The sequence below is a fragment of the Stegodyphus dumicola genome, chromosome X1 (genome assembly GCF_044657685.1).
Source record: "Stegodyphus dumicola isolate Sdum_Otavi_A_Nest chromosome X1, ASM4465768v1".
NCBI lineage: Eukaryota > Metazoa > Arthropoda > Arachnida > Araneae > Eresidae > Stegodyphus > Stegodyphus dumicola.
In genome coordinates this window covers 78,228,962-78,255,015 of record NC_140780.1, presented here as the reverse complement: position 1 = coordinate 78,255,015, position 26,054 = coordinate 78,228,962, and the positions used below count along the sequence as shown (strand labels likewise).

At 33.4% G+C, this 26,054-nt stretch overlaps 1 protein-coding gene across 1 annotated transcript in view; it reads right to left on the bottom strand.

Moving 5' to 3' along the window:
- LOC118205350 (uncharacterized) overlaps positions 1-26,054 on the bottom strand; it is a 44,121-nt gene that overhangs the window by 2,715 nt on the left and 15,352 nt on the right. Inside the window, exon 3 of the mRNA XM_085807156.1 lies at positions 7,529-7,708. Within this exon, the coding sequence (XP_085663282.1) occupies positions 7,529-7,708 (180 nt within the window). The remainder of the gene's footprint in view (positions 1-7,528; positions 7,709-26,054) is intronic.

The window sequence follows — 26,054 nt, the reverse complement described above, 5'->3', positions numbered from 1 at the left end:
CAGATTCAAATTGAAGATGAATTGAGAATTTTAGAATAAGATGCCCATGTTTAGAAAATTAAATTCGGGACAACCAACAATAAAGAGCATAATTCCATTCTCTGTTTAGGTATATGCCCTTATTATGTATATATCCTGTTATGTTTTCATTCTCATCAGTGCACAAAAAGAATCTAACTTTTCTAAAATAATCAGAATAGTTATTTGTTCTTATTACATTTTCTTTACTGCATTATCTTTTAACAGAAACGAGGAATAGGAACATCGATTTCCTCTTGAATCTCATATTTAATGATGATTTCATTTCTTCTAGAAGGGTTAGTCTTTCTTTAAAAAAAATTTGAAATACATACAAGTTACAGCCTTAAAAATATCGCTTTATAATTAAAATCGCCTTTACAATTTGAAAAGTGAGCTGATTCCTCTCAGCAGGCCAAACCATATTCATTAAAAGAAAACGCCTTCCTAATGATACCTATGGTATTTGGCAGTGTCAAAGGTCACACACTTCATCAAACAATCAAATGTCCCACGCTACATCATACAGCCAATGGTTCCTATAACTACCCTCGCTACAGTTATCGTTTAATCACAATGACTGTTGCAAATAGTAGTTTCCAACTGATGAAAATATAGTAAATCCATTTCCGCTATAGTGACATTTAAACGTAATGTCCTTTTTCTGTAGGATGCGAAGCATCGTTCATACGCAGTTTACGTAATTGGCCATATTAGCGTAAATTGGATTATATTTTCACGCTTGTAAAAGACAAAGCTGTTTGCCTTTTATGTGAGGATCCGATATTCGTCTTAAAAGAATTATAATATTAAACAGCATTATAGACAACAAAATATATTTAAAGCTCAAATTAGTTTCACCAGATCTAGCAGTGAAATCTATATTTTGCCTACTGTTAGTCATGGTGACTGCTAGTCAAATTATAGCCAAACAATGAAACTGTTTGATAATGGATTGAGGATTAAGAAATGTTTATTTGCTGTTGTAGGAACAGTTTTTCCTGATAAAAAAGTCCTTATTTTTAAAATTAGCTTAACAAGATTTACAACTGCAAGATGAACTGAAGACCTGTGTGAAAACATTACTACAATTTTAGGTGAACGAATTGAAAACTTGAATGGTGTTCTCTGGCCCTTGAAGAGAGATGTAGCATCGAGGACACATCCCAACTAGCAATATTATTGAGAGAAATTAATTCCAGTTTTAACGTAACTGATGAATTGAGCTCATTGATGCTAATGAGAAGAACTACATGTAAAGGCCTAATACAATGAACTAAAATTTCTGTTAGAACTTTCAGTTCCATAGTAAACGATTGTCGGCCTGTTAGCCAATGGAGCACGAGCAATAGCAAGCATGAATGTAGAACTCGCGAGAATGTTATTTAATAATATTATAAACTTGGTAGGGAGAGAAATATTTGTTAATAATTGCAGAATTCACCACAGAATATTTGCTCAAAAACTTTGTCAAATGTCAACACGCCTATAATAAAACTTATTAATTTTCTCAAATCTCGAGCAATAAATCACCGTCAATTTAAAGAATTTTTACAAGATTTGGGAAATAAATATGGTGATGTAATTTATAATACAGAAGAACGCTAATTGAGTAGAGGTGTTATGCTAAAAGAGCATATAACTAAAAACCAAAATTCAGTTGTTTGTGGAAACGAAAGAATATTCATTTCTCCACTTGAGGGATAATAAATGGGTGTGTAATTTTGCCTTTTTCCTCAGTAAAACTCAGCATCTGAATAATTTAAATCTGGAACTTCAGGAACATGTTTGATACACGTGACATGTTTAATATACATGACATAATATATTCGATATACACGATTTACATGACACGTTTTATAAAATTAAATTTTTTGAAACCAACTCAAAAATTTTAAGAAACATATATTGTCAAATAACACGTCTCATTTTCCGTACTTAAGAGAAGAAATTCCTTCAGAAATACGAAAATATGTGCAGCCGGTACAAAAATTAATAACCGAAATTGAATCGCAATTTAAAATATTTACACCTAGAAAAACATTCTTGGTTTTAATATTTCTTGCTAGCCGTTTAATATACTAGAAGTTAAAAATGGAATTAAGAGATTTACGAAACAACACTGATATGAGAAATAAATTTCAGAATATAGACACCTAAAAGTTTTAACATTACTTGACTTTCGAAACTTTTCCACGATTAGTCATGCACGCAAAGCAAATGACTCCACCTTTTAAAAGTATTTATGTTTGGAAGCAATTATTTTCTTCAATGAAAATAATTTAAAGTGACAACTGATCGAGGATAAAGGACGTTCGATGGGAAAGTTGCGTGGGAGTTACTGTGTCGTCTATTTATCAAATAGAGATGAACTGGTTGCAAAGAAGCGACGTCAAACTTCTTATTAAAATTTATTTAAGATTTTTAATAATAATTAATTGTTTTATAGTATTTAAATTATATGTTTCATTTGTGCTATTTCCAGCCGGCACAGAATTTTCTAATTTATAGTTGGCCCGTTGTAAAAAAAGGTTGCTCAGCCTTGGTCTAAATCGACTTCAAATGTAACCTGTGCGGAGAAATCAAGTTCTTGGATTAATCACTGGTCCGTAAAACACATCTTGTTTTTTGCTTCTTTGTATTGCTTCATATTTTACATTACGGTTTCGGATGTTTTCCATTACTGACCAATGACAATAAAAAGCTATAATTCTAGAACAAGGTGCTTAAAAAGACAACACTAGAAGTAATTTTATTAACCGTAGTAAGTTACTGCAGTAAAAATTACTATTTGCTGAAGTTATGTTTTATTAACTTATAAGGTATTTTCTCGCTCCTTTCGGCATGACTTCGTGGTGTAACGGTAGCACACTCGGCTCGTATTCGAGAGATACAGGGTGGAGTCCCGGGAAAGGCATTGCACATTTTTCACATCTTCTGCTTTAAAATAACCTAATGACTCTACAGTAGCACCCGAACTAAAAGGAGGTGTATTATGATTCTTTACCGCCAGAATTCCCCTAACCCTCAGTCGCCCTTTAAAAGGGAAAGTATATAGGGTTATTTCTCCCTTCTTTCTGCCTCCCTTCGTGGTGTAACTATTAGCGCAATCGGTGCGTCTTCGAGAGTTCCAGTTTTGAGTCCCGGAGAGGGCATTACTCATTTTTCACGTCTCCTGCTACAAAATATCCTAAGGACTCTACAGTGGCACCCGAGCTAAAAAGGTGACGGATGATGACTTTTCACACCCCAGGATTTGCCGACTGAGTTCCTAATCCCCAGTCGCCCTTTAAAAGTGGAAGTACATAAGGTATTTTCTCCCTCCTTTCTGCGTTCCTTCGTGGTGTAACGGTTAACCTACTCGGCGCGTATTCGAGATGCCCAGATTCGTCATTTTTCACCTCTCCATAAAAAAATCTAATGTCTCTAGAAACTGCAATAAAAATTACTATTTGTATGTATTAGAACTTACAGCAATAAAATGCACTTAAATTATATCAGTCATATATAAGATTAAAAGATATGTAACTTACTGAAGAGTGCATTTATCGTTTTTAACTAATTCAGCCTTTATAAAAAACGTAGTAATAATTTGAAAGTTAAATTAACGATGGTATCCTACATCAAAGGAGATTGCTTTGAGATCTGGCCGTTTGACAGGCCTTCTGTATTGCCCTGATGCTGTAGTGTATCGTAATGGCTCCAGAATTGGAAATACTTTTCTATATACATTTCTAAACATTAAAAACATTATGCGCTTAGCATACTTTTCTTTTTATTTCGAGAATTCCTTCAAATTAAATTTTTTTTGGCCAAGTAGTTTGTATTTTTTAGATTGTAGTTACTAGCTAACAAGTACAAATCAGCTTGCTATTTAAGAACGAATGCCTAGACATTTCGCAGGGAGGGCATAAGATGGTCCGCCACTGCAATCTTGTGAGGAGTACTGGGTCGTGATCTAGAATTCTATCGATCTGTTAACATTGGTAGAATGAAGTTTTGCGCATTCTAGTTAATGAATTTCGCATGAATAGCTTTAGTAAGAAATTCTATAAATAAATCTTATTTAATCAAACTTTAATGCAACAGTAAATATGAAAACGGTAGGCGGGGAGGGAAATATTTTAGTTCCCATAGAAACATTCCGCCTTCAGTGGTTGTCATTAATTTTATCAACTCATAGGTTCCTTAGCTTCCTTAACCAAAATTTTCTTGTATCTTGTCGGTTAGCACGTTAATTAGGAGAAACCTTTAGCGGAAGGTACAAAATCGTAGTGTAGAACATCCACATACTCCACTGCCGATTTATATTTTCTTTGAGTAGTTTACTAATACACACGTATAAAGGCTGAACTAATGGCGGTATTCCGTCTAGAATAACTGTCATTTCTGTACTGCACTCATTCAACGATTTCTTTATACTATCCGTTAGATGGGATCTGAACATGTCCCAAACTAAAACACTTTCTGGATTCTTTAAGGCAACAGGACGCTTTTGTCAAACATTTTATTATCCATGATTTCACACCGTTTTCGCCCATCTCGTGAACATGAATGCAAGCACCTTTGGGAAATTACATTTCGGCATCGTCGTTCTTTTAAAAGTAACCATGAGTTTTCATTTTGTACCTTCCGCTAAGCAGGAAAGTACTACTGTGAGGTGAAATTTTTGGTGACCTGGTTGTTTTTTGTGAATCGTTTTTGTTCCCTTCACATTACTTGATTTATTGCCTATCATACCCATTGTTTCTGGAAATTCATCCATATTATCAATATGTGACACTAAATATATTTTATCCTTCCTATTTCGATAATATGCTTCTGGAAAATTTTATAAATTTTTTGTCCAAATCTTTTGGAAGCCAGCCTTTGCGAAACTTTTGTTTTCTTTCTCGTAGAACTAAATTATTCTCTTCCATAAATCAACTATACTAACTCAATGTTTTTTTAAAGCTTTCACTTTTTTGTATTATTTTTTGCCCATTTTAAGGCAAGTAAATGTACGTTATTTCTTGTTACAATTAATCTATTCTAGCGATTTTCTAGGATCCGCAACCCTTTCTTCTAAGGACATTTCACATTTCTTCTATGTATTCCTTTACACAAAGCATATTAATTCTTTGGCACATTAATTATTACTATTTCATTTTTCTTCCACTCACGTATGGAGCTTTCACCAATACAAAAATGTATACTGCAGCACAAGTTTAATTTTCTTTCAAGAATTGAAGGAATTTGTATTTGAAACCAGCACAGTGTTTGTTTCATTTGGTAGAGGCCATATTTATTATTAAAAGGAACACCAGATCAAAATCATTTCAACTAAAGCAAATGCAATTTAATAAAGCACACATATTGTTTCTCTTCCTTATCATTTGTCAAATCAGCATACCATTTTTCGAAAGTCTTCGAATGAATGACATCAAAAGATTAGAGCATCGCACATGCATCTTTCAGGTTTCTTCGTAAAGAAAAGAGTGAGCGTTATACGGATAAGATACCTAAAAATTAAAAAATGTAGTTTGATATTATAGGTGCGCGTTATGTGACGGAATCTACAGTATGTATATTTGCTGTATTATTTCTACAAAAATAATACATGGCGATAACATTTGTTGGCAACATATGAAAAGTGATACGGGAAAACAAGTTAGGTTTCAGATGAATAGCAGCTATTGTTAAAACAAAAGGCGAAAATGTAGCAAAACAATGCATATGCTTGCCAAAACGTGCTTTAAAATAGAGCGCGTAAAATCGTATGCGCGATTTTAACGACTCTAGTCACGCACATGTACGCGTCCATATTCAACACCAAAGATTTGCATTTTTTTGTTCGGAAGCTTAATTTGCATCTTTCGTTCAGCACTTCAGAAAATAGCCAAATTATGCAAATTCTCTTAATTTTAAGACCAGTGTCTTAAATATAGATAGCACACATACAATTACACAGAACTGAGTTTCATAAACTTTTATATCTTGAATGTAACACAAATTGTGAGTATCAGCAATGTCCTTCAAACCTGAAATAAAGCCTTAAATATCCTTCTGGTACTATAAATAATATCGTAGTGTAAATAATATCTTTATCCTTCAAACTTAATACAAGTCTTTGTATATACTTTTAGTTAATATACTTTTAACTAAATAAATATACTTTGTTTGTTAATATACTTTTAGTGTCAGTCAAGGAAATGTCTATTCAGTCTTCAAAAACATCACTTGAGTGCCCTTGGATTCCTGTCTTGGTTTCATTCTCTAACTTTTTACGTAATCAGTTTTGCTAGAGGTGAACTGGACCTCTGTGTTAGCTCTATATATAACCTCTGTGTTAGCTCTATATAATCCAATAGTGCCATCTCCAAACTCCAGGACTTTGTTTTAGACATTGAAGACTGATGCAGAAAGTGAAGAATCGTATACATGCCTTAAATCTAAGCTCCTGTTGGTAAAGATGCGCAGGATTCGGAAAATAGCTTTGAACAAACTCTAATTATGTGAAAAAACTGAGAACCTTGTAAATAATATAAGTCTTCTGGAGGTTATTATTAATCAAAAGCTCACATAGACTTGTATTAAGGACGCCACAGGAAAATCCTGTATTGTCGCCAACCAACGTTCTGTACTCCTAATAAATTCTTCTGGAGTGTGTCTCTCAACAAAACGAGAAGCATATACCTATGCATTATTAGGCCAGTTTTACGCTAATGCACATCCTGGGCATTAGTCTCGAAGGCAGGCTTCCACAAATTTCAATTAGTACAGACTAAGATTCTGAGAAGAATTGTAAATGCTCATTAATTGATTAGAAATGGACTGGTTCTTGAAGACTTGAAAATCGATACTATTGTTGGACCACATTACTAAACTTAAACGTTTCTTCAAAATTGGACTTAGCTGTGTCGCTGCAAATTTTTCAGAAGTTCTCAATTACCACATCATTCCAGAAGATAATTTTATTAGACCATATTCTTCTCACATGCTTAGAGATCACAACTTTGCAACCTCGCTTTGACTGCCGACGTTTACTTGTTTTCTTGCGAGGCGTGATTTTGTCTCTCGTCGCTTTCATATGACTGGCACACATGCAGTATAGGAGAGAACGGTCTCCCCATTTTTACCTCATTTTCTTGAGCGTTCTTGGAGTTTAACCTGCTAGTTCGTCAAAGTCATGTGACCTCAGAGGATTAATTTTCTTATCTAGCTTATTAAGGGGTCTTCTGGGGTCACACAAGCAACTTCATAATCCATATCCGTATCCAAATTTTAAAAAAGACGTAAAAGATGATATTCACAAAAATGCACTTAATGGACGATTCACATGTGTAAAAGGAATAATGAAGAACGCAGGTTAATTGATGTTTTGCGAATTCAGATGTGTTTAACAAAGGGAAAATAGTAATGTTTTACTTCTATATTTCTTCCTTATTCTTTCTATATTTTATTATTAATATAAGTCAAATTTGGAATAAAGTAAAACAGAAAAAGAAGCTTATGAACTAAAAAGGCTTACTTCTTCGATCATCATCAGATACTTTTCTGTGAGTCTTTCTCCACTTTCGAAGCCATAGTACATACATCAAGGCATAGAAAGTTCCACATGCAGCACTTCCGTAAGCAAAGTATTGGAAGGTATGTCGAAATCCGAAGTTTTGCACCAGAAATCCCCCAAGAAGAGAACCAAAAGCACGACCTTCAGTAAAAAAGGTATTTTAAATAAATCTGTTGTTTGCTCCTCTTCCTGAACTCTAATAATAAAACAAAGTCATCGTTAAATGTCAGAAAAGTTAACACACAAAAAATGTAACTTAAATTTTCAAAATAATGAATAAACGTTGTAAAATGTTTAAATTCTGAAGAGACATTCCTTAAAATATATTCTGATTTTAAAGTAAATTTGCTCTTCTATATAAATTAAAATGCAGGCAATTAATCTTTTGCATTTTGCTAAGTGAATCTACCAAAAAGATGAAAAGTTTTAAAATCGTAACCTCTGACTTTCTCTTAGAATGATTTGAAATCTGTCCTAGCTTTAATGCTCTTCTATATAAATTAAAATGCAGGCAATTAATCTTTTGCATTTTGCTAAGTGAATCTACCAAAAAGATGAAAAGTTTTAAAATCGTAACCTCTGACTTTCTCATAGAATGATTTGAAATCTGTCCTAGCTTTAATGCGTCATTTTCAAAAATAAAATTAATATCTGATATCTTAAATATTCGATTGAAAATAGCTAAGGATGGTCAAAAAATATATATATTAATAAAACAGAAAGTAAAATCTTAAGTTAAACATTTTACAGAGAATCATTAGCTATGGAGAAAAGAGCTTATGTTAGTAATTCTACGTAAATTCTAATTTTAAAACTATTTAGAATTGAACTTCAGAAAACTATGCATTATTCGCTAAAATGATTTAAATATCTGTGAAGTTTTAATTGAAAGCCTCTAGTCAATGAATGAGACTCTTTTAAATTCTTGCATGTTCCGTTTAAGCTTTTGCTGCTATTTTGAATCATATTGGTTTAAGGCATTTGAATAAGCTGAGATTAGCCATATTTATCCACATATCCCCCTTCCCATGTTTTTCCTAATTTCAGCTGTTGAATATCGAAAGGTTAAGTTATTCGGATATGACAAAGCACTCTAGGGTAGCGGTTCTCAAACTGTGGTACATGTACCACTAGTGGTACATTACAATATTTTTAGTGATCCAATTGTTACAGAAAAGAATTAAATGAATGTTAAAAATGAATGCAAATTGCGCCCTCTTTAACATTTTGCTTTAATCATTAACATTCAGAAACACATATATTTTAAGTTTTTGACTTTTGCATCTCCAGCTTTAATGTTTAAATGACGACTTTTCTAAGAGCTTCATACAATTTCCCGGCGTTAGGATTTCCAAGAACAGTAGCGACGCACCAGTATACTCGTAGTATACCTATTTATATTTTATTGTAATGTCAAAGTTTCATTTACGAATATAATTAAATAATATAAGTTTAAAGGGTTTTATTCTTACACTGTATTTAAGAAACATCATTTTTTAATGGCGAAATGCTTTTATGGTGGTACACATATTTTTGTTTCAGATTTATGTGCTACAAAATTTGAAAAGTTTGAGAACCCCTGCTCCAGGGCTATCTACCTTCGTGGAAAACTTTCTTCTGGAAACTGGCTAATAATCTCTTTATATCTGGGGAAAACCACGAAAGCTAAATGTGCAGCCAGGCCGTTTGCCTGGTTTCGAAGGCAGGTTAAACTTTCAGCATCTGAAAGACTTAACAACTTGGCCACAATTTATTCCGACTATCAAAAGGAAAAAATAATATATTGTATACAATGTTTGACTAAAAAGGTCTTCTAAACTTGAATTTTCAATATTTTTTATAAGAAAATTATATGAATCTACTTGTCTAGAAATACATAATAGTAAATAATAGTAGTTGCAAGTATTTTATAGATAGGGAGATAAAAATTGTAAAAAAATTAAATGATTTGGTAATACAGTACTTGGTGACTTTCAAAATTTTCAAAATTCAGTTTTAAAAATTTGGAAGTCGCCAAGCCGATAGATTCACGGAGCTAAAATATAAAATAATGTATGAAGTGATAAAAAAACGAAACAAATATTTTGGCTACCATCACACAATAATTTAAAATGAAAGGCTAAATTAAATTTAATCTTTGAAAAATTAGATCAGAATACAAGAAATTCTTGAAATGAAATCCTTTTACTGTGGAAATTTCTCTCCTGTTGTAATAATTTTAGGGGAAGTCAAAAGAATGATAATAAATTCATTGTTTATTTTTGATTCATTGACTTTTTCTGATTGGAGCATCGGTGGCGATGAAACTATTGAACATGTAATTCTTCTGTGTTCTAAATTTGACAGTGATCTTAAAACTGGATATTAATATTAACTTTCCTCCTGATTTTTCATCAGTTTATTTCCGAGAGAAGAGCCTCTGACTAGTTCTGTAAGTTCATTGTAAATTATTGACTGCTGACTGAATGCTGATTATGGACTGCTGAGTTTTATTTCCGAGAAAAGAGACTTTGATTATTCTATAAATTCATTGTAAATTATTGACTGCTGATCGAACGTATAACACAGATGAGGTGCAGTAAGAAAACTAAATTAACAATAATCTGTTTTACACTAGTTGCAACTAGCTAACTGATTGCATTAAAAAGTTTCAGAAACATTAAGTTGCCGGCGGTTGAGCGGTAAGAACTATCTGTATTCAGAGGACACTGAACACTGTCTGAGGCGGTCTTGGGAGAGCAACTCGACTTCTTCCTTCTCAAACACTCCAGGACTTGTAAATAGCAATGCTTTGCGAGGTGGGATCTGTTGCCTCAGGGCCTCATAAATAGCTTCATTTGAATTATGGAGTCCCATTGTGAGAGCTGTATTACAGATGAGTCCATTTTCCCTAAAAAAACTTCTTTTTTGGTCACTCTTACAACCTTTACTTTAGACTTCCTTGCACCAATGAGCTTTATACATATCTTGCATATACCCTGATTATTTTATGCTGTTTATTGTATTGTATGAACCTATTTTTTTTTCAAATTTCATTAAAATATGCCCACCAGTTCTGGAGATAATCAACTTTATATGAAATTCTCTTAATATTTAACACCATTGCAGTACTTATACAAAATAGTTCAGTGTGCGCAAGGGATCGATCAGCTTGTTATCTAAATTTAAATCCAGTTGGCCATGTATGGTAGACTTTAAGAAAGCATGTTACTATATTTAAGCTGCTATACAATCGAAATAGTTTACATCCAAGTATTTTATGCTATAAACTTCCCAATAAAGAAGTACTGGCTGTTATTGATATGTTTTGAAATGCCAAGGAACATCCCTCTTGGTCCTGCACTAAGAGGAGGCCGCATTTCATTTCAATATACTTTAGCAATAACGTTATCGTACCTCGTTTGGAACAAATTCCCCCATAAGCTAATTTTTCAATGAAAACTTTTTCGGGTATAAAATATTTTTATACCGTGCTGAAGTTCATTATTGAAATTCTTCATATAATCTTCTCTAACCATACTTTTCTGAATTTCCTTAATTTACGGGAAAGAGACGAAATTTTTCGAATTCATTGGAATCCGCAGTTTTTCAGTTTTAAACTTTTTGACTTAACTACATTCGTTTTATTGCTCTCAATCGCAATACTAATATCTTCTTAAATGGTACGGGACATTTCTACTGGTCCTGCATTACTGTAAGAGGAGACTATATTTCTTATGTTTAGCAATACCATTATCATAACTGCCTTTGAGGCAAGTTTTCCTATAAGTTAATTTTTCAATACAAAATGTCAGTACGAATGGAAGCGCATAACAAATACATAATTTTTCCAGAATTCATCAAAATCCTTCATGTAGTCTTTTTCCATCTACACTTTTCAGCCTTTTTTTTTAATTTAGGAAAAAGACTTTAATTTTTTTGTTTCATTAGAATCCGCAGTTTGTTTTTCTTAAAACTTCATGAGCTCAGGAACTACTACATCAACCTCACTGCTACATCTGTTTAACAAAATCTATTTTTGGTGCCTACAGAAAGATATGAATTGGGATTGGATTATTCAGTTACGGCAAAGCACACGAGGGCTATCTGCCTAAAGGAAGGATGCCTTCGTGGAGGACTTTCTAAGGAAAAGTGGCTCGTATACACGTTACACATGGGGAAAACCTCGAAAACGCCCATGCAGCCAGCCCGTTCTCGGGATTCGAACCTCGGACCGAACTACCAGTGTTCAGCGTCTTTACCGTTCGGCCGCTGGTGAGCCCAGATATGAATTAAGAAAAATGCAACTTCTTCGGCTGCCCAAAAACGCTTATGTATGACAAGAGAGCAGACAAGAATTTCTGAAAAAAAACTGTATTATTTTCTGAAGTTCTTTAGTCAAACCTTAAAAAGAAATCTTAAAAAAGATGAAACATTTCTATTAGTCAGAAAATGTTGAAATCCTTGAAAATAAGTAGCTTGAAAAACCTAACTCCTAACGGTAATTTTATTAATTTTAACGTACGTTCACTCATATATTAGCAAGGAATTGAACGCTTCAAAACTTCATAGACCCATTCAACGACTCTAGAGTTTTAGGTATGGCTGTTAAGAGGAAGCTAAATTGTAAAAAAATATAAATATTGCCTTTAGAGAAAATCTCTCAACTTCTTTTGTCTCTGATTATAATTATGTATTGACTCTTTGTTCTTCCTCATCTATCAAAAAGAAATGCCGTAAACGTTATTCAACTTAGCAGTAAAATCGCAGACGATGTCCCTGTAACTTGCTATACTGATGGCAGTAAAATTTATAGTTTAAGTGGGTTTTGCTTTTGTTGTCTTCAGGAATGGTCTTAAATCTGAGCACTTTCAATTTAGAACTCAAATGTACTATTTTCAATGCTAAGTTTTTATGTTTAAATTTCGCCATTAAATGGCTCACTGGACAAAGTAGTGCTGTTTTAGACTGTTTCATATAACCAGTTTAAGTTAATTTTACGTCCTTTCCTATAAGCCTTCATTCCCCTAATTGTCAATGCCAGAATATTTAAATTTGGTAGCGCGCGTGAAGTAATGGAAATTCTACCTTGAGGAGGAAAAGTTTAAATACTGGGTTCTAGAAGGGAAAGTGATTGAGTTTGGGTAATTGCCGTCACCTCTGTAGCGTGAGCTTCTACTAGTTTTGCAGTTATTGCTGGTTTACGTGGCATAACAGCTATTACTTTGCTGCCACTAGATTTCGATGCGGTTTTAAGGGATAGAGTTTTTCTAGGCCCTGTAGCGAAATTTCTACTACTTGTTAATATCTTTGAATTTTAGTTTAGTTTTTGTGATTCGAGTTACCTCCCGAGTGAGGCGTAGTGTGTCAGCGTCAAATCGACGCATTGGGAAAGTTAAATAAAGAGTACTTTAACCCTCCTCTTGTATAGTTCCTGAACGCACTTACTACAAGTACAGTTGTCACCTTAGAAGATAGACAAGTGGTTCAGATAACGTAATCCTCGAGATTCAAAGACAACTTAAAATTCTAAAAGATAGAAACGTTTCAGTGCTTTTACATTTCTTCGTGGACATAAGGGTGATGTTGGGAATGAACGGGCCGATTTGCTTGCAAAGACTGCCACCAAGCGCGAGATAGACATTTTTGCCAGCATTTCTAAATCCTTTTATTATATGGTCATAGCTTAACTAAAACCTTTTTCTTCCATTAAACTGAGATTGTCATGTAATAATTTTTTTACGAGTTATGAAATGACCCATTTCCTTACTGGCCATGGAAACATTAAAAGTTATCTGAGCATATTGAAAATGGGTCTTGAAACTTTTTTGATTGCCGCATCGGTAGCGAAGAAACTATTGAACATGTACTTCTTCTGTGTTCTAAATTTGACAGTGAAAGAAAGATCTTAAAACTGGATATGAATATGAACTGGCCTCCTGATTTTTCATCAGTTTATTTACGAGACAAGAGCCTTTGTCTATTTCTGTAAATTCATTGTAAATTATTGTAATCCTTCATAAGTCTTTGTTAAATTTTTAACGATTGATAAGGCAAAAAATTTCATCCAAATATTTTTGGTTATTTAACCTTTCAATTTGCTTTTAACGGGCATAAAGCTTTGTTCTAACATAGCGCTTAGTCCCATATAATGCAGGTTTTCGAGAATGTTTCTTAAAAATTAAATATTGTGTTATAGCTAGACATACAATAGGTAGCTGGCTGTCTTAAGAGCACAAAGACGATATTCTGAGACTTTATATGAAAGCATTTTCGAAACATTTTCTAAAAGTTTTTAAGAACACATTACATATTGGCGAACCAGGAAAACCTCATGTTGTTCTATAACCGACAACTAGACCCGAAATGAAATTATCCGTTTTCCGCATTTTTCATCTTTGGATATGTAGTTAATCCTTTACAGATTGGAAAAAGCATAAAAATCTTTATTTTGTTGGAAATAAAACCTGCAAGAAGAAATTACTAGGTTTTAATAACTTTAAATCACTCGGTTACAAAATGAGCTTTTTATTTGCTATTAATGCCATTTTCATCTTATTTATGTATTTATATATATTATAGAATAATTTACACATACAGCCATAGATTAACTTGACAGTGCTCATACGGTCCCTGCCGCTCTCAAACAGACCATCGTTTACACGATGGTTCTAATCACTGTAAAGTCAGCTAATTTCGGACACCGATTATCCCTGATGAACAGACGCTGCGAGAGACCACACGTGTGTTGGGGGGATGCAAATGATAGAGGATTATTTTATAATTTACTTTAATTCAAAACAATAGATCGCCCAGACGATATAGGGGTTAGGGAAGCCTACTACGGTACCGAAGGGCCCGAGTACGAATCCCGGGTAAGACATGAATGTTCGTAAATGTATAGTGTCGGTGCGTCATGGCGACACTCTAAATATGCTGCGAGCCGATGGTCCTCTCGTGTGGATTGGTGGAAGGGGCTCCCCCCTCGGGGTGCTCTCCCTCAAAATTGGGGGTGGAAAGTAGAAGTCTCTCTCTGGCAACCTTTGTTCCATGTAATATGGACAAGAGAAGACCAACATTCAAAATATTACAAAGAAAATTCGACAGAAACTTCCGCGATCTATATTATTCTTCTGTATTATATCTTCTATATCTCTGCGATATTTTTTTATTCTAAATTCTAAAAAGTTCCATTATTCCAAAATTATTGAGATCTTACTCATTAAGTATGCTGCAAACAAAAGTGCGGGGATAAAATTTTTATATCTTTATTTTGTAGACTGGATAAAATAATTAGACGAGAAAGTGAGTTGATTGTGAAATGCAGAATATTACTCTTCATTGACGAGTATTCAGTTGATCATACTGATATCCTCCAAAAAGATTTTCCTTTATTCCCGGTGCAGCAAACCTAATGATAAATATCTATGGAATACATAAAAACCTTTAAAATATAAATGTCTTCTTTTTTTTCCGCAAATTGCATAAAAATGTACAGCCATTAGATTTAGCTATTAAGAACATGGAAGAATATTGCAGAAAATCCTAAATGCAGTTAAGTACTCATAATCTGAAACGGGGCCTGTTGAAAAAAATGGAAATTGAGATCTTATAAATTGTGAATTTCATACTATGGCTTTGCCAGGAAACGATTTTGTAACTATCAGACAGCGTATGTCAGATGTAGGATTGTTTTCAATATTAAAGTGGTGTTAATATTAAAGGCCTTTTTCTGATTCTGTTATTGTCATGAAGACTGGAAAAGTTTTTCCAACTAGTATCGTGCATTTCAGGAATATTCACACTTGAAGTGAAATTCACATCATTGACATTATCACCGCTATTTGTATATGAAATGAATAAAAGCGTCATCTTAAAGGATTAGGATTTAGAAGATTACAGCAAAGCCCTCTAGAGCTATCTGTCTAAGCGGAAGAAAGCCTTCGTGTAAAACTGCTAAAGGAAAAATGTCTCGAATTTATTTAAGGAGCTTTCGGAAACTCCCGTGTAGCCAGTTCATGCGCCGAGATTTGAATCTAAGTAGAGTTATCCAGTGTTTAACGGTTTTACCGCTCGGTCGCTGATGGGCCAAAGAATCTTAGGTAAGAAGGGAGAGAAAAGAGCTTCCTAGATGTGCACTAAACTAATAGAGGATTTTGTTGTTTTAACTGAATAAAATAGGATATTTAACCAATGATACTTGAAACAGAATTCAAAAACAAAGAAATACACAAAGAACACACTATAAAGAAATTTTCGCATTTCATTCCAAAAAATATCCCCGGGTAAAATCTCGTTTAAAAAGCGGTTAGAAAAATAACTTTAAAACTTTTAAAACATATTACTAATGTATAAAATATAAGTTATTGTATTTTAATTAAGATAAATATTAATTTTCATAACGAAATTTAAATGTACATAAATTCGTAAGACATATACCAGAAACTTCATAGATGGTAAAAATAAGCAATTGAATGTAAGATATATTTCTTCTCATACCAGTATTACCAATAAACAGTTCCGTTAATTGTTCATTTATTTTGGCTTTATAATTAAAGACGATTTTCATTAACCCAGTTAAAATATAATTTATATGTTTTTCACAATTACACATTTCTTAGCACCTGCAACAATATATAAATAATGGCATACAGTATATTTAAATATTCATTAATTTGTTAAATTTCAATTAATTACGTTTTGTATATTATTCTATTACTGCTAACTTTCGTCTAAATTATCCATTCGATCAATGGCAGTACGATTTAAAAAATAATCAAATCTTTTATTAATTTTATAAACTTGGAGAATTCTGTAACCTTTCTCTATAGTTGTGACTGCAAACGATAGTAAACAGTTGCTCATCTGTCGTCAAAGGTTCATTCTTCAGTTTTATTTTTAACTTATATACTTTGAATCCGTAAAACCTGAAATTTCTTTACAAATTCCTTAACTCCGAAATATCTACAATTTTAAAATATGATAATATTTTACCAGATGTAATTCCATTTAAAGAAATACATTTGTACTTGCAAGTATTATCCCTTTTATATCCCTTGTTAGCATACTGTACATGCCTTGATCTTTACTAGTATTAGCCTGGTTTTCATATTCTTTATATTCTTAATAAATTTGCACTTATTTTATTCCCTGAGTTATCTGTTTTTGACAACGATTAATAAATGTCTATATAATTAATTATTTCTTTGTTGATAGCTAATTTCATTTATTACTGAATAATTCATTTATAATTAGTGAATTCTTTATTTATTTGAATACAATAACAGCCTTATCACTTTTAATTCCATACATCTATATCTTTTACCTTTGTAACTTTATCTGTTATCTAAAATTATCTTTCATTATCACTTAATGTTATCAATTCTATATGCTATTAAATGAATTGGTACAAATTTTCTTATCAGCTCCTCGAAGTTACAAAGTATCTTTTTCAGATTATTTACAAATTAATCCAAAGTGAAAAGAGTTATAAATTCTGTGACAGAATACTTACTTTCACTGATAGAAAATATTGCTCACGTGCGAATATTTAACTCAAGTAGCTAAAAAAATGAAATTTTTAATATGAGCTAAAAAATCTTTTCTGTGAAACATGGGAATTTCCTGTCTTATATAAACCTTAATAGTGTAACTCTTATTGTTATATTATAGTTAAACTTTAATATAGAAGCTATAGTGTGCCGATACTGGTAATGTAACTCAAGATAATTATGTAAACAGACCTTTCAAAAGGACTTAGTTACCAAATCATATGCTGTACAAGCGTTAATCTCAAAAACACATAAAACCAGAACAAAAAGAAAAACGTCACACAAAAAGTACGCAGCAAAAGGGTTATAGTATTAATATTACGCAAAATTTCGAGAAGAATTCAAAATTTCTGTTATGTTATGTTGCTAATAAAAACCATAAAGTTAAGTGCCTCAGAATAAAAATGAAACATTTTCTCCTTTTTATTCTTTCCTATTTCTGAGATCTTGGCAACAAAGAAGCTATGAAATATTTTGTTGGCGTATAGCTATGAATACATAATTTTCCTATTTACAAAATAGATGTGAATATATGAAAAATTTACCAGTATTAATGATGAGATACGAATATTGCTCATAAATGTTTTGAACGAATGGGGATAAAAGTAAATATTTAGAAATATGGTGGTATTGTAAGGATCTTAAGTTTTACTAACGTTTATTTTATTTTAAATCTTTACTATCACTTCTTATTTTCTACTTCCGGCCAGAATTATAAGCGTTAATGTATTTATGCAAAGTTTGTCTGGCGAACGCCAAGTATTTAAGTTGTGGCCTTTTGCCAAGCGAGAGAGAGGAAGCAGTTGAGTCAAAGCAGGCCGCTTACCTTAGAAGTTTTACTCAGTTGCTGGTTGCTTTCCAGGCCAGAGGTTTTAATCCTCTTGATAATTTTTAAACGTATTGTAGTGTTAACAGTTCTCTGTACTACATACGGCTTCCTGTTAATATAAGGCCAATCTTCCACGTTTATTATTTTAAAGTTAAATTAGAGTTTAGTTTTATTTTTATATTCTTGCGTTTAGACCACAAGTAGTGAGTCTTTGTATTCCGAAGTACGGAAATTATTGTAAATAGAGAAAAATAAAGGGTTTTGTATACCCTTCTTGTGTATCCTGTCTACTTCCCACAGTTTTGAACATAGCTTTAGTAAGCTCTCTGTTCCGAGTCAGGTCCTTGCATGTTCCCGAAGAAGGTAAGACGGAACATTGAACCTGATAGTATGACCCATCTGCGGTTTCCTTTATTCGTGGTTCGTAACGAAAGAAAAAATTCCTTTGAAATTTCAAAATTTACCCCAAATAATAAACAGCCTATGGTCAACTGTGAAGCATAGCACTGAACCAGTCTAAGTAATTACATTCCCGTAACGGATAACATTTCTGAGTAATGGGCCCCTTGATTTTATTTTTGAGTAATCGCGACTATGTGTACTTACATACACTTTCCTTACGGATACAGTTAAATATAAACGTAGATGAAAATGATCATCCTCGGAATCCCGCGTATGTTCTCATGCTAAAGGTAGCTCCTCAGAGTTAACGTTTTTCTTAATTAATATTTTCCCTGCGACAGCTGTAAAACTTTTAGCACAGGACCACGATTATCGGTAGTCAGAACATTTGACACACCCCTCCTCCATGCCATGTAAGTAGATTTTCCTGTTAAATTTCTTTCAACTCTGCTTTTAATCTTTCTATTCTCATTAGTGACATTCTATCGCTGCTCTCATACTCAGAAATATTTTATTTGCCCTACAATAGCTTCCAATCTTAAGAAATAGTCTTCTAAACTTAAGAGAAGCCCTGATGTCTTTTTCACTAGGGTTGGTTGATTTGGTTTATTTCATTAAGGCAAAACTCGTTAGGGCTATCTGCCTGTAGGGAGGGAGGACTTCGTGGAGGAATTTCTAATGGAAACTGGCTCAGATCCACGTTACCCATGGGACGGACAATCCACGAAAACGTCCTTGCAGCGACCTGGAATCGAACGCAGGTCAGCGGGTTTCCCGCTCAGCCACTGGTGGGCATTTTTTCATTAGAGAAACAGCTAGAATTCTAAAGAATAAATTTTGCGTTATTATATTAACAATGCGGTATATAAAACTACATGCTGTACAATGTATTTTATTATAATTTATTAATACTGAAAATGTCTTACTGAGCGAAATTTATCAATTAAACTTAATCGAATTTATATATGTTGCCTGAATACCCTGTTCTAATATAGCGTTTGCTACTATCCATGGTTTCACGTATCCGCGGCATGTCCTGAACGAATTACCCGCGGATAAGAGGGTGTTAGTGTAATTGGTTTTATTCAGGCTACGCTTGCCAACCAGTGATTCAACGCATGTTATTCGGAGTACACTCATCTACCACTCACATTCCTCCTGTATGCATCCACTAGCTCATCACCAGCTGTCTCACACAGCCTGTCAGAAATTCTGAATAGTCGCGCGTTTCTTCTGCTTTGTCTTCTAAATGCATAGTTGAATTTTAGTGGCTGTAAATTTTTATCAACATGGATCACTAAAAAGGGGAAATAACTGACAGAATAAAGATTTCACAAGAAAATATTTACTTAAGAGACACATATTTTGTTATATGCAAATACTATAATCTTCGCTTAGAAGACCAGGAAGAAGATACTGTAACGAAACGGTACAATTAATGCTAGTCATTTAAAGAAAAAAGTGCATCCACCCCAAACTCAAACGGGATTAAACGGCAGACTACATTGGTAATTAATTTCAAAGTGCACAAACGTTCCATAATGGGAAAAGGAACATTTGTTGAGGATACAGTCAAAATGCATTTAAAAGCTAAAGTTCCGCTGCATAAACTAGATTCCCTATTTATGCATGATTACTCAGTAATACTTGCCATACTTAAGTAATCTTCCCTCTGGAGATATTTTGAGACATAAGTATATGTGCTACTTCGCATATACTTCGAAAAAGAAGAAATAAAAGAATAAATGAAAAGTAAGTCAGTATTTGCAATGATAGATGAAACGCGGGGTATATTTGCAAGATTTGCAGTGGGTGTATATTTGCAGTCTTTTAAAAACTGTTGATTCATAAAGAGTAGCCTTGTTTTCGAAAGTGAAAATTTTTTAGGCTGTGTTAATTCTTTTACTTGCTCTTAAGCAATATTTTGATATGTTGAAGGAATACGAACTAGAATGCTCCCAAGAGAAAGATCTATAATCAGACTGTGGTACTTTGTAAGGTTTTCATATGGCATTAATCCATTATCTTATTAGGTTTATCTTTACTGTCACTTCTGCTTTCATCCGCTCTCACCAGAATGCAAATAAGTTAACGTAAATAACAGAAGTATTGAAGTTAGGGAAGAGCTTTTGACAGCGACCGTTGACCTCCTTACTATTTTCGCCCAATTTCTAGAGTCATCTGAAACGGCTTTAACCTTTGCTAACCATATTTTGTTCGCGCGATTAGAGGGCATGAGAATCGAAAATCTACGATAGACTATGGCTTGAAAATTTTCATACTTATAATTTCTTCAGTTTTAACTTTTTATTTTAGTTTAAATCTCAGAGACAGCAATGGCGTATGTCATAATACGTCTGTTTCTACTAGGTGTGTAGTTCAGAAAGTTTGGAACATCAAATAAAAGTTTTTTTTTTTCATACCTTATTCTGAGTTTGCAGTTACTTTCACTAGAAGTTGGTGAAAGGCTGCGATAGTTACCTTTGAAGTACACACCGGTTGCGTATAACATGATTGCCTGATTCATATTGCTTAAAATACTTGTTGACGATCATATTTTGCACTGTTAATGCTCGAAAGATAAATGAACCTTGTTGGTAAAGCATTTACAAAACTTATTTAAAAAATGCCGTTGTAGCCAAAACAAAAACAACATTTCTTTCATTAGGAAAAAAAGGACGCACTTAAGGCATTTAAAAGACACTTAAACTTACTGCAAAACTTTATCGTGCACCTGTTATATCCAGGAGGAATTCCTTGTTTTGAAGTTGTCATTTATTTAGGTGAATATATGGAACATATTGTTGTTTTCTTCAGTGATCATAAGGATGAGAGCCACAGTATCAGTTTCTTACGAAGTGTTTCGAAAATTAAATTTCATCACGTAAAATATGGTTCAAATGCATTCATTTCCGAATTCTGTCCAAAAATAATGTAACCGATTCAGAATTTAAAAGGATCAAGATATGCATTCGCTCACTTCCTCTAGAGTCACGAGTCACTCAGGTGATTTAGTCTTCTTTTGAGCTTGGCTATTTTTAGTATAAGGTAAAATGAATTTTGACAAAAATGAAGTTTCGCACAAAATGATGGTGATGAGAGCAACAGGGAGCAGTTTAAATAAATTGATTTCATACGTGCTATCCTATGCAATAAGTGAATCCTATAAGCATATTTGCAGATAATTCTGTTCATCTCTCGTCGCAATTACTCCTCCAACAGCATCGAAGCCAAGTTTATCATTTTAAAGCTTGTCTAAAGTACAATTTTTAAAGAAATTTTAAAAGACAAGCTCATTGATGGATAACAAATGTTTTCGTAAACAACTTCTTATATTGGTTAGCCAAAACACTCACGTTTATGCCATATAGATACTTAAAGCAACTTCTTATTACCGCCATCGGCCAAGGAGCAAACCTAACGATATGTCAAGGCTCATTGAAGCTGTATGCCTAACCACCACCAATGATTCACGGTAGTTTTGTCCGAAGTTCAAATCCTGCCGTACGGGCAAGCTGCATAGAAGCTTTCGTGGTTTTCCCTATGTGTTCTCTATGTGTATTTCGAGGTTTTCTCTGTGTGTAATGTGTCTGAACGAGTATCCCTTAGAAAGTGTTGTGAGAGGACTTCAGAGGTTCCGTTGGCATGAAAATGAAGGTTCATTTAGATATCATAGGAAAAGATACAATTCAGCATAAAAGGTTTGTCGCAATAAAACCGCTGATAACAGTAACAGCTGCTAAGTTTATTTGTAACATACTATGCAGTTCACTTAATTGCCCTGTAATTAGATATCCTTTCACATCCTCTAGAGTCATTCAGGTAATTTAAAGTCTCTTGAGATGGCTATTCTGAGTGTAAGATAAAATGAATTTATCTATGAGCTATCTATGAACTCTACCCTACAAAAATAACTGCATCTTAATTGATACATGCGTAACTCACTGAATCCACCAGGCAGTATTGGTTAATATTATGGACATGGAGGTGAGCTATACGTGCTTTACATATAACTTTAAAATATGAAATCTTAGCATTAGCATAGAAAATACTGTGCAAATAGAACAGAAAACCCTCCATGAAGGCATCCTTCCCCTTAGGCAGATATCCTTCGAATGTTTTGCCATAATCAAATAGACCAAAACAAACTTCATAGTCGCGGATGCTGAGAGACATTTTACGAGCTATAACATTGTAGTAACAGATGGTTGATAAAAGACTCAAGAAACAGAATTTTGAGAACAGCTATGTTAGCCTTCAATAATCTTTTCTCACATTATTTCAGTAGCTTATCTGATTAGAGAACATTCTAAAAATTTATTTTAGTTTAATTTATTTATTTTTATTTATTTATTGCGAATTACATGCGAAATTTTCATTTCTTACTTTTTATTTTTGCGCATTTCTATTTTTGGTTATAGTTCATATCGATTTTCGTATATAAATTCGCAAAGTTATGTTTCACGGTTTATTGGTACACTTCTGAAGCATGAGGTGAAAGGTATTGTAACAGTAACAAGAGTTCCATTAACTTTATTAAAAATAATACACACGTGACTAAAATTTATGGTTGTTATTATTATGCAAAGCTGTCGCAGCAAAATCCGATGAATCAACTTGTTGTGATTTGTATAGTTAATGTATGTAAGACATTAACTATATAGATCACATACATTAACTTGTATAGGTAATGTATGTGGTTTGTATAGAAAGCTGGTGACTATGAGATTTTAGATTCTTTTAGTTAGATTTGGCGTAAAACAGAAGAGAAAATTAGTATTATCAGCTAAATAAGTCTATCGACTAAATCAGTAATTATGATTATCAAAGAATAAATCTACAAAAATGTGATATTTTCCTTGTCTCTAGAAGATGAAGAAATCTATAAAATTGTCGACGATTTTACATGCGGCAGTTAATTAACGAGAAAACTGTAAGAAGAGACCACAGTCACCAAACTGCAGAGAAGTTTAGAATCGATTCCAGATGTTTCTCAATTTGGCGTGAAAGTGATGAGGCACACCAGTAAGAAAGTGTGTATAAGAAAGGTATCGTTATGATGTTGGAAGTGGGATGATGCGCACCAGTATCATAATTGATGCACGTGCTGAACTACAGATTATAGACAACCACAGTGTGGTAGCTATAGTGAACCACTTGTTCACTTGTTTTGTGTGTCATTGATAAAGCATTTACTATTATAAAAAGATACTGTCAGGCTTCATCGAACCAAAGCTGTGTAAAATCTCCTACAGACTAAAAATAATTGTCGAAGGGATTAGATTGCATGCTTCCCAGAACGAAACTTCATTAAGCACATTAAGGATATGATGGAGAGACGACTGTAACTCTTAAGCTATTATCAGAAAACAACGCTTAATCAGCGCTCTAAAAGAGAATAGAAGATTCTTCTCCTGTATCTTTTATATCACTCCGCGAATTCACATATACATCTCTTATCCCACACTCACAACGCAGGGTTAGAGAGGTGACACACAGCTTTCTGATATCAGCATCACACTTTGATGTGCGCTTATTCTCTACACTGTTGGCAGCTGTGCCAATTCGAAATAGTTATGCGATTGCATTGTTTCCATTAGCAAAGGAGAATACTTACTAACCTCTTCCCCCCCCCCGCTACAACCGTAATTCAGTGAATTTGATAAATATCGCATCAACGCCATTAGGAAAGTTGGCGGGACTTACAGCCAGATCTTATGGTCAGACAGCAAGAGCTTTGATTCTATCAGACGATGTTGTTACCATTGGCTCCAACAAGACGTAAAGATAACAGAAGACTACTATAGAAAAATTCCTTGGAGGATCGCATGTCAGGGTGATCTCTTATAAGCGCACCTATATTTTCGATATCTGTCGTATGCAGCAAATTACGAACATCTGGACGTACAGTGTCACGAAACACTGTAGTAAATATTTACAAAGTCTGCTCTCACATGTCGTTATCTGTTGAGATCTCAAAGACTAATTATTAGACATCGACAGAAAGCTTCAGATTGAATTTATACTATATCGTATTTTGCGATTAATCACCGTTTTCTTTTATGACTCGAATGACAGATGGATTTGTGTACGGAGAAGACCTATCGAATGCCTGACCTGTTATACCACTGCGAAGTAAAATATGTCCATCGCACCTTACGTTACCGTCTGTACAACCATTGTCTGAGATACTCGATCAATTTTACTGTAGAGATTTTTAGCTGTCAATCTTGCTGCAAAGAGTTATGCGACTCTTCTCGCAACTAGGCATGAAAATACTATATGTGTTTATGATTTCCATTTCTGGTCTAGCTAGCTGCATCTGAAAATTAATATTAGTCTGAAGCCACGTAGAGCTCATTGCTTTCTTAGGTTGTTAAAAAATTCCTTCTACAATAATTAATTAAAACTGTAACTAAATTAAAATAAATATAAATGTGTCTTGTTTTTTTAGTATATTTTATTTTAGTGCTTGTATATTTGAAAGCTGATCACTTACTTGATATCAGTTACTATCTTTAAGTAGTCTACGTTTTAATTTTGTAAATTCTTGCTTTAGTTGTAACGAATCCCGAATGCTCAGAAATGTTTGTGAAATTTTATCCTGTTCTTGCGTAAGTTCAGTGTAGTCAGGACGCTAATTCGTCGAAATTTAGGCAGTAGTTCTTCGTGAAGCACCATTAGGCGTAACTATACGTTTAAAAATTTATTTATGTGCTAGAGTTACAAGGATTATATGCATTTGTACGTAACAAACACCGCTACAGAATATCTCAACCGTGTCATATCCTTACCTGATCTCCCAAATCTTCAGACGTTTCCCCAATCAAATGTGTATGGAACACACTAGAATGCTGGTTAAAGCTACTTTTCAATGTGAATTCTTGAACAATTAGGGAAAGTATGGCAGCAAATTCCGGGAGATAATATTCCACAAGAATACGAGATAATCCAATAATAAATCTATCCATGCATTGCCACGAGGGCTACTGTACATTATACAAATATGTAAAGGTTCTTTACCTACTTTTCTTCAATAAACACATAGCGATTGGTATTCAGTTTTAATCATTTCTTCAAGTTTGTCTTCTGACCCCTCATAACATATTTCATCATGACTGAACAATCTGACTAGAAGCGCAAATTTTTATCCTTTCACGATGCATTCATACTTTGTTCTGTCATTAAAAACAGGACTTGAAAAATTGTTTTTGGTGTATAGCACCAAAAGATTATTTAACTCATTATGTCTTACATGAAGCTGAATGTTTCAAAACTCCAGTATGTATATTCAACTCTTTCCGTATTTTCTACTTAAAACTGAAAGAAAAATTTTGTCTCAAAGCATTATTAATTTACAATTATTTAAAATTATTTCTTCCTTTTAATCAATTTACTGTGATTAATGAAATTTAGACATAATTATACTTTTAGAAGTTAGGCATAGAATACTCAGCATAATTTCTCCACAGTTTTGAATCTAGGCTTATCATCATGTGATATATTCTTTATATCAAGGATCAGAAAACTTAAACTTTTAAGCTAAAATTATCAAACTATTATTGCTCACTTAACTTATGTTTCTCTTAAAATATATTGATAACATGGTATTGAACATAACATTTTAACAAGGAACCAGAAGAAATGATTAAGCCTCTAAATCACAAATGAAACGCTAGTGCCATACGTTTACCCCCCTCCCCAAGAATGAATTTTTGAGCCATAT